Source organism: Durio zibethinus, chromosome 20 (assembly GCF_047325235.1).
Source record: "Durio zibethinus cultivar Kanyao isolate XHJ-2024 chromosome 20, ASM4732523v1, whole genome shotgun sequence".
In the NCBI taxonomy this organism is placed as follows: Eukaryota; Viridiplantae; Streptophyta; class Magnoliopsida; order Malvales; family Malvaceae; genus Durio; species Durio zibethinus.
Window position 1 is genome coordinate 23382236 of NC_143181.1, and position 13361 is coordinate 23395596.

At 29.4% G+C, this 13361-nt stretch overlaps 1 protein-coding gene across 1 annotated transcript; it reads right to left on the minus strand.

The window, feature by feature from the left end:
* Window positions 1-494: 494 nt before the first annotated feature.
* Window positions 495-5394, minus strand: ATWHY2 (WHIRLY 2). Its single transcript, XM_022917840.2, has 8 exons — window positions 5077-5394; window positions 4572-4693; window positions 4384-4481; window positions 4179-4277; window positions 3872-3966; window positions 3619-3692; window positions 1565-1653; window positions 495-789 (listed from the first exon to the last, which is right to left on the minus strand). Exons 1-8 carry the CDS (start codon window positions 5106-5108, stop codon window positions 673-675), a joined length of 726 nt encoding a protein of 241 aa, XP_022773575.2. The 5' UTR covers window positions 5109-5394; the 3' UTR covers window positions 495-672.
* Window positions 5395-13361: the final 7967 nt, after the last annotated feature.

Here is a 13361-nt window from a genome sequence, read left to right on the forward strand (position 1 = left end):
TAATCTTCCATTTCTTTTCTTCATTTTCGATTCCATATCTTTCATCAATAATAAAAACTAAATTATTTTTTAACTTGGTTTTCATTTATGTAGAGTGCATATCTTTTAATGCCGCTGTGTTTAATGTTTCTCATGCTTTATCTCTTTCTCCTTTGTCATTCAAAACCTCTTAAAGAGCATTTACGAGCTATTGAGGATGATAGACCTCCGCCCTTGTCATTCAAAATTTTCCCCCCACCCTCATTTGAAGAATTGAATTTGGAGGGAAAACAAAGGCGCAAATTCACTCATTTTCCATCCCTCTTCTTATTTCCTTCCTACCAAATGTAAGCAAGCGTGGAAAGAACTTTTTCCTTCCTTCCAAACACGATGTTAAAGAAATTTTCTCTTACTCTTCAAAGTTAAAAACTGATTTTCCTAAAAAGAAAAAAAAAAGATAAAATATGGGAAAAAAAAGTGCAATATGCATATCAAATCTAATTCATGCACGAAAGTAGGGGTAAATCTGTAAAAGAAAATAGCATTGCCCAAACCTGTCATGACAAGTAAAATAAAAGTAGAGATTTGAACTAACAAAAGCAGAATAAGGTACGGTGTTCAGCAAGTCCATATTTGCAAACTCTGAGGAAGCAGAGCAGGCAATGCAAAAAGCTTTCTACTTAGATTTTCATTTCATTTATCCCACTCCAAATCCAAAGGCTGCGGATTCACCTTTGAAGGACTCCCCGCCATGTCATTACGCGACTGATTGATCAACCAATCCCAGCCAATGATGTGGGGCAATGCAAACTGTGCAACACCAAAACAATGAACAATTTTATGCTGACATCGACAAAACTAAATATGGCATTCGCAAAGTAATTCATGGCAAAAGTTATTCGTTTTGATAACCACATAGCAAGGAAACTACAAGTCAACTCAAAAATGCTGGCAAAAAACGAAAGGCTTATCATTAATCAACTTATGATCAGCTCAAAGAGGGTTTTCGTAATTTGTTATCATCACCAGTATAATATTTCAGTCTGAACGAAATTCAGAGTTCACATATCATGAAATAAAGAGCAATCTAACAAATCAACTTGTCATATGTTCATTCTATCTTTGGCAATACAATAGTGTTAACGTTATCTCAAAAAACAAAAGTATGTCCCGTTAACTATCAAATAAAGGAACCTATTAAACTACTTTAAGGGCTGTGTAAGTACCACAGCTCTTAAATGCCATGTCTAGCATTTAATGACAAGATTAGTATTCTATGAGGTGATCAATATCACATTAAAAATATATGCTGCAAAAGATGTAAAGCATTAGTGGTTTTCTGACCTATATCTGTGTGCGTGCACATTTGCATGTGTAAGATCAAAAGTGTATTTGCTTTATACATTTTCAGAATTTTGAAAAGTGATTCTAGTCCTGATTCCTGACATAGTTAATAAGGTAAATTAGTGATTACCAATCTAATCTCGCACAGATATCCACAATATTTTTTTCCAATAATAGGATAAGAAGTCCAGTTAAATCATGGAGGTAGCAATAAAGTTTTGAGTTAGTTATCATGTCATACACTGCATGCTGTCTTCAAGACTGCAAATTCAGCTGTTGTAAGAGGTACGTTAAAGCGCTCATTTGATTTTAGAATGTTGTTGGTAACAGCTGCAAAGAAATTACAGAAAAGGTTAAAACTTACAAAGAACACCCGGACAACAAAAAAAAAAAAAAAGTTGAATACTAGTTACCATATGTTATTGTAAATTGCCTTGTTCAGAAATAAACAAATAATAGTAGCTTAAAATTGAGAAAACATACTATTGGGGAAAAGATGAAAATGAAAAAACATATGATTTGTTCTACACTTCCAACATGAAGTCTCTTATTACTTCAAAAGGTGTAACAACGCATTGCACACATATCTTAGGAGAAAATAATCTACCACTCTTTCCGCTATTTATCTACTTATTTATTTTTTGAAATGACTTTCCATTATTGATTGATTTACTTTTAAAAGGGTAGCATTACGCTTAAACAAGAAAGAAAGAAAAAAAACCTTATATGCAGGTGATGAATGCCTAAAGGAAAATTATTAACATATAACTGCAAAAATCATATGAAACTAAGTGGCTAGATTTGCCTAAATGAAATTTGAGGCACTAGTCAAGGTATTCAAGTCAAAGGCCTTGCTTAAGTTTCTCTTCTAGGGGGCTCCTAGGTCCATTTTCACATTTCACCATGCCTGAACACCTACACATGCTTTTGGCTAGCCTTTTCCAGCATAAGCAGCAATTTTATTTCAATGGCATTGTCCCTAAAATATGAAATATTATTTTCTTTTCCCATTTTGAAATATTGAAACAACACTGATTGTGAATCTAAAAGGACCCAAACCAACATGACATCAAAGACAACAGAGATTAAAATTTTCATGTTCTTTTTTTTTTTTTTTTTTTGAAAAAGATAGCCATGCGTCTTCCTTATTACCAGGATGACAAAGCCATTTGGTCCAAGAAATCTCAAAACTGCTCTATACCATGAATTTCCATAGGAGGTATCCAGTCACCCAGATCTAGAAGTATGTACATGCATATCAGAGGTTTCTGTTCCCATGTGTACCAATTTTATTTCAATCTTTGTCAATCAACCCTTATACCTTCAAGCAATTTTAGAGAAAGCTATAATAAAGCTTAATATTGTCCTACCCGGTTATGCCCCACTTGGTTCCTAAGCTTGTCCTGCCCAGATTATTCTAAAAAACCTAACTCTACAGTCAAACCTTTACAAAATCAACCATTATCTAATTTGCTTTCCTTTGGCAAAAACAATTCAATGTGATTAAGCATTCCAAGAAACATGCTTTGATGTCTGGTATTATGAGAATAGGTTAACTATATGGAGCAATCTTGACTGACCAGTTAAACCCTATAGTCTAGTCCTTTTTAAATAGAACAATTATACTATATGTTTCGTCCCACCCCACAGCATGCCATTTTATTTTAGGGAATTTCTTAACACTTAAAATGCCAATGGTCCCCAGTCAAATATTTGCCATCCTTCACTTATTAGGAACCTCTTCCCAGCCACCCAAGAGGGAAATTTCATCTCTGAAGAACTACCCCAGAGTTGGTCTATCAGAAACAATGTACAACTTGCTTCGGTTATAATATCTGCTATGAAAAACCAACATAGGCCAAAAAAAAGAAAATAGTCAAGAAAAAATATGATATGACAAAACAAAAATATATCAAGAGACTTGGCCTGCCATTGAAGATCAATTGATTCACTACAATATCTTGGATTAACAGTAAGTATTTGACAAATCTCATTGTGCCACATCAGGTCATATGAACTAAACAATCCAAGAACAATAGTTTAGTGGACTAGGGATAGTGATCTTGCTGAAATCAATCTAATTTCATTGTAACACCAACTCTTCACCATGGGTAGCATCATTGGTGATAATGAAAGATTCCTAAACTGAAGGCAGTAATGCTACTCTTTGTTGCAAATAATATGGAAGTAAATTCTTAAACAAAAAAAAGGCCACAATAAAACTAATATGTTTCTTTGAGAGAAAGCAATATTAAAGTTGAAAATAAAGAAAGTAATTAGATATAGATTACTTACTCAAAGAAATCATGTAGCCATTACCACCATCAAGTGCCTTAATATATAACTTCTTGCTTACTTGACCGGCATTACTGTAGCATGAATTATTTTCCAACTTAAAACAAAAAAAAAAAAATTAAAGGAAAAGGTTTGCATAAAGCAACCCATTGCTTTTCTCTAAAGTACACAAATGTGCCATGAAAAATTAATAGAAATTAGAGTTGGTTCCAATTGAAAGAATATGGCAAAAAAAACGAGTGCAAAATCTGACCTTGATTTCATTGAAGGGTCATGGAAGAATTCAGAGCCATCATGTGCACCCATGCTTATCAAAGACCCAACCTCTGTCGGCGACAAAGCAAATTTCTGCAAAATGCTAACAAAATCAGTATGCCTAGCAACATATTATGGGGAGGTGAAGTGCAGAGAGAAAGTGTAACATAAACAAAGGATGTCCAGCTAAAGTTTGATAAATGTATGTACAATCTCCCTATGCAGAAAGATAAAATTTACATGGTTTAGGCTTTTATTTAACAATGCACCAAAAGTTTAATGAGGTAACAATTCAAAAACATCACCTGTCTCTTTTCCCAATCATACTTGCGCTCACCAACAGCAGGCCAGAAAGTCAACATCATGCAACCACGACGATCAACTTTAAGGCTGGCGGAGCCAGACTATCAACAGCAGGCAAAACGAAAAAGCATCATTTAAGTCCTCAGCAAGAAACATTTGATAGCAAGAAAAACTTTACTAATATTTAGGAAAGGAATTTGAGCATACATCTATCTTACTGAAAGTTGGAAGAAGTGGAGAAACAGAGAATGCTGCTTTTCCCTTGTATACCGTATAAGGAGCAAACACGCGAGCATTGGAAATTCCTGCACCAAAAAGGATTTAAAGAATCACAAACACGAGCTACAATCAGCAATATATGACAAACAAACCAGATTGATGAGGGAATTCAAGACCTTTAGCAGAAAAATCATGTACAGAAGTAGAAAAGGCCGCTGGGGATTCAAAAGCACGAGAACACAGAGCGTCTCCGACATCAACCCATTTCCCAGATAGCATTGTTTGGGAACAAAGCCTCCTGTTTTACAATGAAAACATGCAAAATTAAATTAACTTGAAACGGTTCAATGCCCATACCCATTTATATAAAGAAGAAATACCATACCCTGGCAGTGACAAAATCCTTGAAAATTAAAATCCAGTAATTTCGTCACTCTTTCTTTTCTTTTTTTTTTTTTTGTTTTTTGGTTGAGAAAGGTTAGGTTTTTGAAACTACCAAACAAAATGAACAAAGGAGACATAAGATCTAAAACAAACTGAACAAAGGATATACAACAACTTGATTCTGCTTTCTTAAGCACCATAAATTCTTAAAATATCCACACACACACAAAAAGGAAAAAATAATGAGGCTTTTTTAATGTAAGCTTTTCAGAAAATGAAAAAAAAAAAAAAAAGAACCTGGAGAGCAAAGAGCGCGATAGTTTCATCATCTTGATCTTGGACGGAGGGATATACGCTCTGTCTATAGTGTTTAGTCTTAGTGTTAGAACTTAAGTAAGACTCAACTCAAAAGAGCGAAGAGGTAGAGGCAGCAAAATCCAGACATTGTAACAAGATCTTGTGCGGTCATCTTGTAAAATTACTACCAACAAACAAACAAACAAAAACGAACCCTAGTGTACCAAGATTTTGTACACTCGTCCCCATCAATTGTCACGTCCGAATCAGCTTGGCATTTTTTTTTTTTTAATTATCGGTGGTGTTTGTATTTGATACGAATGATAACTTTAAAAAAATACGATAACTTATATATGATAATTAAGTTATCGTATTTAATAAATTATTAATGATTTTATGTGATGAAGACTTTAGATTATAAAAAATAATCTAACCACTGCTTGGAAAAGTAATGGAAAACTTCTTATAATCAAGTAATATGTAAACTTAATAATATACAATATTATTTATTTAATATTTGAATTAAATATTTATTTTCTCTCAAAATTATATTACTATTATATTATAAATTTTAATATGTTTAAATTAATATTTATTATAACAAATTCAAAATTATATGTTTCTTTTAATTTTTTTAAATTTTTTATATATAAATTAACATTTACGTTTTTCTTATGTTATGATTTTAATAGTTTGTTTTTATTTTTTAATTCAAATTCTTTACATAATTTATATTATAAAAATTAGTTAATTGATCCATAAATATATCTATTAATTTAATAATTTAATCATTAATTATTATAAAATAAATAAAATATTATTAATATTTTACAAATTATTATTTTTAAACAATTTCAAATCATTAACTTATATGTATGGTTATTTTTATACTTTCAAATAAAATAATGTTTGATTTTTAGTAATAATAAAGGCAATGATTTTTAATTTCTCAAAACTAATGATTGTTAATTAAATAAAATAATTTCAAATTATGAGTGGTAAAATGTCCTTTATAATAATATCACTTCAATAATTAAATTATTATGATGATCATAAAAATGATACCGAACAATATCTTAGTTCAATTCCACACCATATTTTGACCCATGAAATACATAAACCTTCCTATATAAAATAGAAAAAGACAAAATTCCCTCTTGTTTCATAATATTAATTTTTTATTTGACGGTTAACAATATTAGTATTTATTTAGATATACGATAAAATTAATTCCAATCAAATGAAAAGAACAATAATAACGAAATTATTTGTTGTATTAAGTATTTCATTATTATTTACTCAATATTTGTTAACTTTTTAATGTATTTATTCATATGAAAATCTTTATATTAAAATAATAGTTATTTAAAAATAATAATACATTTACTCATATGAAAAAAAAATTTACTAATATTTATTTACTTAATATTTATCTTATTATCTATTTTTGTTAACTTATATAAATTATGAGCATGTTTATTTTTTCCACTTACTAATAATTTATTTGATAGTAAAATTTTTTTTATTTATGTATTTATTCTATTTTTAATGATTAATTAATTAATTAATTATATAGTTAGATAAATTTATTTATTATATTATTTTTTGGAGTTATTTTTATATTAAACTAGATAAAAGCTCATATTTTGTAACAAGAACACTAAGTACCATATGCAAGTCATGACGGTTACTTTTGACTTATAAGTGCATGTATTCATTAAAACTCAACCAAAAGAAAAGAGGTCTCAAGTCTTTAATGTCTTGAACCTTGAAATCTTTTTAAGAAAACTTTAAGTTCAAAAACTTTTTACCTTATACAAAAAGATATGTAGAAAAAATATTAAATTGCATCACTTTAGTAAACTCCTAAAAAAGGCAATCAATTTGTTCAACACTCACTACAAGAAATGAAAGATTAGTGACAATTTTGTAGTAATGTTTTACTTAAAAAAGTCGTTAACTTTCGTGTTTTTATAAAACTTAAGGCGTTTTTTATCAAAGCCCCACTAAATATTCAAATAGTAGTGTTTGTACTTATAAATGCCACTAAAGTAAAAAATTAGCAGCATTTATCGACTAAAACGCCTTGAATAATCCTCTCTAAAAAATTGAAGTGATTATTGAAGATGTTTTTTGTATAAAACACTTTGAATAATGCCTTTATAAAAATGGATAGAGGATTATTGAAGGTATTTTTGGTAGACAACGCTTTGAATAATCCCCTCATAAAAAATGAAGACGATTATTGAAGGTATTTTTTTACCAGAAACGCCTTTAATAATTCTCTTAAAAAATTGGAGAGGATTACTGAAGGCATTTTTTATAAAAAAAAAATACCTTCAATAAATCACCTCTTAAATAAAACCATTCAATTCTAAAAATTAAAGTAGCTCTGTTAGTTAGATCATATGGCTGTTAACCATAAGGTCATAGGTTTGATCATTCCCTTTAGCTTTTTTGGGTTTTCAAGAGATTATTTGTAAAGGATTATTTAAGGTATTTTCTAGCTAAAAACACCTTCAATAATCCATTCATAAAATTATGAAGAGAGAATATTGAAGGTATTTTTAGCCAAAAATGCCTTTAATAAACCTTACAAAAAATTTTAAGGGGATTATTGAAGGTATTTTTATCAAAAAAATACCTTCAATAATCCTTTGAAAAAATTTGGAAGAGATTATTGAGGTTTTTTTAGCCAAAAATGCCTTCAATAATTCACTCAATAAATTTTTATGAAGAATTATTGAAGATGTTTTTTTGTTAAAAACGCCTTCAATAATCGATACAAAAAATTATGGAGGGGATTATTAAAGGCGTTTTTAGCTAGAAACGCCTTCAATAACCCCATTCAACATGTTCTAAGGATTATTCAAAGTATTTTTTGACTAAAAATGCCTTCAGTAATCTCATCAAAAAACATTTGCTTTAATTATATATGTGAAGTTAATTGTAGATTTATACCCAGAAAATATTTGAAGTAAGTTGTAGGTTTATGCCCAGAAAACATTTGGTATGTGACACTATGAATTATATTTTAGAATTTACATTACGAATATTGTAGTATTTTAATAATTGACCATACATCCGAATTTAAAACTGATAATATTGTCATATAAATATACTTTTTCAAAAAATCATACTCAATATATGTGTATTCATACAAGCTGCCAATTGATATAAAACAAATATAAACCAATAATATTAAACCAATACCCCAATCTAGAAACTTAAATTATCCATTTAGTATGGCATGTTAAAAATATTATAACAAATGAAATGTATATATTTACACCCAACCAATAATTTTCAAACTCAAGGTTTAGCAAACGATAATACATATTCACACCACTCTTTATGAACTTCATCAAATTCGTCTATTGTGAAGCTTTCTTTACTCTCTCACTAAAAAAAAATCAAAAGTAAATGTTAATAAACAAGAACATAATTTAGCTTTTTTTTTAAGATATAACGATTTTATGAAATTAATACTAACCTTGAATGGTGTGGTCATAAAATCATATAAAACTATCTCCCTCATAAAATGAGGGACATAATATTCCCATTCAATATATCTTGGTTGACAAGATACCTGAATAATAAATTTAATGGGTTTACAAAATATTTATCTAAACAAACTCAACATAAAATAATAAAATTTACATTTACCAGTAATGACACCCAATTTATCTTTGCTGTCTTATCAAATGCACATATTAACCTAAATTGAAAAGAAAAAAATTACTTAATATAAAAATAAAAGTAATTATGAAGAAACAAAAGATAATATAATAACATGTAATATCTTTTTATAAAATTTTTAATATCAAGGTTAGGCATCGTCGTTGGTTAAGCGAAATTAAATATGGCATAAAGGAATTGGTATCAATCACAATAAGCTGCCAATGATAACTGCAAAATAATAAGAATGATATACTCGGATTAGGCATCATTTCATATTTGGGTAAGGTTAGAATAATTATTTGTATAAATATAACTTACATCACATTATACGGGAGCAAATAATAATCAACCTATTTTTTCTTGCATTGAATCACATGACGAGCATGAAAAATGACTGTGTCACTCTGCTCACTAATGAAATTCAAGTCAATGAATATGAATCTATAGGTCATTTGTCTCTTCTTAACCTCTTTATATAGGAAGCTACACGATAACAATTAACAATAATAGTTAGTAATATATCATAATATAGATTAATACATATTGACTTTGTATATTTATATTTATAAGCTAACTTCATATAAGCAACAATATCAGTAGTTGATATTTCATCCAGGTTACAAAATTTTTTAACTTCATCCTCATCAAATAACCCATCCTCAAACTCAACGTTAATGCAATTTCTCCAGATAAATGATCAAGTGAATAATTAGATAAATCAATAATGGCAGCTTGAGCAAAAGTCATCCTTTGAGTCCCAACATTGTGCTATAATATATAATGAAATATAAATATTAAAACCAAATCAATAAATATAATAAATAAATAAATATTAAGTGAATAAACAAAACCATACTTTATGGCTGGTATTGGAGGTTAGGTTTCCTAGCTGAATTGCAATGGAAGCTTGTCCTAGGTGGATGATGCTATCCAACTAGCCCATAGGCATGCTAGGCTGTATTACTGCCAACATCACCTCTAAAGCTATGAGTCATTACTATTGCTCATTCAGGTATTGCTTTTGGTCATCAAGTCTTTACTGTTGTTGCTCAATAATTGCTTTATATTGTGCATTCGTCATTTAAGGGGTTTTAGGTTGATTACTAAAAATCTTTGATGGCAACATAAATTTACCAATCCCACGAACTTGACCATGTCTTTCTTTCGCTCTTAATGCTAAAAACAATGGATCTTTATCATAGTGGGTTGCCAGTTCACCAGATTTAAATTTAGTAGCATAACCATCCTGAAAGATAATAATAAGATGAGCCATAACAATAAACCTATACAAGTATAGAGTCATACATACTAGCACAAAGTCAATCATACGTGATATAATGAGTAGTTATATATACAATCTTTTTAGCCATTTTTTAGGTTGCTTCATCTATTAAATGATCCATTCTTTCGTAGATATCCTTGTTTTTAGATATCCCATATAAAAACTTTGATGCCAGAGTTAGCTGATTCCTAATAAATTACCATAATATAAAAATCAGAATCTACTAAACGAATGTTCATAAATATTCATTTATGAATACAAAACAACTGTGTTAATGCTTATACTTGACATTTGTATAACCTTTTCTCGATATCCAATGGTGATTTACTTGTTTGGCTTGAATGTTTTTTTGTTGTTCTCTGATTTTCTAGAAAACAAAAAAAAAATTACATCAATCACATATTAAGATATCGAATATATTACATAAAATCTTATAAATAAAATTTTGTAATGGGTATGCGTAAAAGAAATCTTTTGATAGTCGATCTCAAACAAAAATCGTCCAATCGTCATAACTTATAAGATCTACATATGACATAGGTGAAACAACCAATACATCACCCTGATCAGCGAGCAGTAAAATATATTGGTTTGTCAATCTACTTTTAAAGTCTTTAAATGTTTTTCCAGTCGATTGTAATACAAACTTTTTACACTCAATTGGGACATCGAATCATTCCTAAAAAATTGTACATAATTAGTATGAATACATTGAATTTTAATTAAATGATCATTTAACAAAATTTATGAAATTGTTAAATAAACATACCACATTCGACTTCCATATACAATTCTTTAGATCATTAGGAACTTGTCACCAATTATGGTACGTAATTAAAATGCTACTACGTATGATCGCTCCAATATGAGTAGCCAACTTAACAGCTTTATCAAACACAGATTGCCCACTATGTTAAAGTTGATGTGAATTTTCATATTAGTCACTTGAATTTGTTTATTTCGTCCCTTTCTTTTTCTTTTTTGGCCTACAGGTGTGTTTTCTTCATGTTTAGTAACAGGAGAAGTATGTTGTTCGAATTTCATAATATCTACGATTTTGATCATAATTAAATGAAATACACCAAACTGTATCTCTAAATTTCATACAGTATGTAATAAAATACAACTAATATCATACTACGTAAACACTATTCAAAAACACCATTCAGCAAACCAATATCATACAATACCATTCAACAAACCAATATCATACAATACCATTTAACAAACTACAATATTTAAACCAAACTACATAGAAACATCATACATGCAATGAAAGGTGTTTGGATGACTAAGGTTATGGTGGAATAAATAAAAATATATATGCATATATAAATAGTAAGGACAGAAAAAAATACATATATTAAAAAATATAAATAATACAAAAAAAAAATAACATAAAGACACACCGTTAAACAGAGAGGTACATGACATTGAGTTGTTGAAGGTTGACGATGAGGAAAGAGATAAAAAAACCAAAAGGTAAACTAAAAGGGTTTAAAGGTTTTAGTTTGGTTGCAATACAACTTTTAATCATTCTTTATAATAGTAGTTTAGGATTTCAAAGTTTAAAACAGGGGAATGAATATAAAAAATAATCAGTAAAGGTATTTTTTTGCCAAAAATGCCTTCAATAATCATTTCAAATTTTGATGAAAAAATTATTGAAGGTATTTTTTTACAAAAAATACCTTCAATAATCCCTTTCATTTTTATCAATGGATTATTCATGGCATTTTCTGCCTAAAATACCTTCAATAATCCTTGAAAAAAAAGTTGGATGCCACCATAGAGATAAAGGAAGAAGAAGTGGAGGTTATTGAAGTTGAGGTCGTTCATTCTGCTATCACTGATGAAAGCACACATTTAATTACTACCGATGAAGGTATTTCTTTCACTACTACTACTAATGATGAATGAATTTAATGTATTTTTGTTTTTTCTCTTTATAAACTTTTGTATACTTTTGACTTTGAGGTCAGATTTTTTGTGAAAACCTGCTAGACTTTAACTATTGCACTTAGTTACATTAGAATAGAAAATTTTTTTTTAAGTTTCAACTCATTTTTACTACTATTTCTTTTTTATTTGCATTAGTTTGAGAATGGTTTACCAATCCAAAAGCAAATAATGAGACTATGAATTCATGTATTTGTTTTATATCAGATTAATGTAAATACGAGTTCTAGGTCAAATTTCTTCAAATGATTTCAAATCACTTGTAAACAAGCTTACTGAAGATAATTCCATGTGTGAGTTCAGTTAGAACCAATCTAATGATAATATATCTTTAATTGCATTTTATATCTTCAAGATAAAATAACCTAAGTGTGAGTTCAGTTTACTCTGATATACTAGTAAACAAGTTGATTTGTATTTGACATACTTAAGGTGGCAGTGCCATTAAAAAATAGTATAAGTGTGAGCTTGGTTTATATTGAGCTATTGATAATAGACCTTTAAATTGTCTATGTTCTATATTCTTGAGACAACATCGTCGTTGAGGTTTTGTAATTTGTAAGTTGCATCATGGATTACCTCCTTAATAATATACGATCTTTTCCATGTTGGGTCCAACTTGCCATCTCGATCATCTATCCTAAAGGCTTCTACTTTTTTAAAATTTAGATCACACTTCCTGATGTGTTTACGTTAGACTCTCTTATTATAATAATTGGCTACCTTTTGCTGGTAGGCTACAATTTGGGTCAAGACTATAACTTTTTATTTTTTTATGAGATCTAAGTTAACCCTAAGCATTTTTTTCATTTTTCTTCTCTGATGCCAATTCAACTCTTAAGCTTAATAAGTTAATCTCAACTGGCACTATAACCTTTATTCCAAAAGCCAAGTGGAAGGGAGTTTCACCTATAGGGACCTTTATGGTTGTCCTTTAGGCTTATAGAACTCCTAGTAGCTCATCGACCATTTCTCTTTTGCTTTATCAAGCTTTTTTTTTAAAGCTTCTTATATGATCTTATTTATAACTTTGGCCTACTTGTTGGACTAGGGGTAGGCAAATGATGTGAACCTGAAGTCGATGTGAAGATTTGAGCACCATTTTCTGAACCTTGGATTATCAAATTGTTAGTCATTATCTATTATTATAGACCAAGGTAGTCTGAATCTACAAACTATGTTTTTCTATACAAATTTTTCAACTTGCACTTTCATGGTAGTGGCTAGGGCGTCGACTTTCAACTATTTTATGAAGTAATCTATTACCATTAGAACAAATCTCCTTTGCCCTATAGCTAGGGTGAATGGTCTAAGGACATATATCCCTCATTGCATGAATGGCCACAAATTAATGATATGAGTG

Coding starts and splice junctions, on each gene's coding strand:
- ATWHY2 (XM_022917840.2), bottom strand. CDS start 5,108: ATGATGAAACTATCGCGCTCTTTGCTCTCCAG. Junction 4,694..5,076: donor TCGCGCTCTTTGCTCTCCAG/GTTCTTTTTTTT, acceptor ATTGTAAAACAG/GAGGCTTTGTTCCCAAACAA. Junction 4,278..4,383: donor CAACTTTCAGTAAGATAGAT/GTATGCTCAAAT, acceptor TGCTGTTGATAG/TCTGGCTCCGCCAGCCTTAA.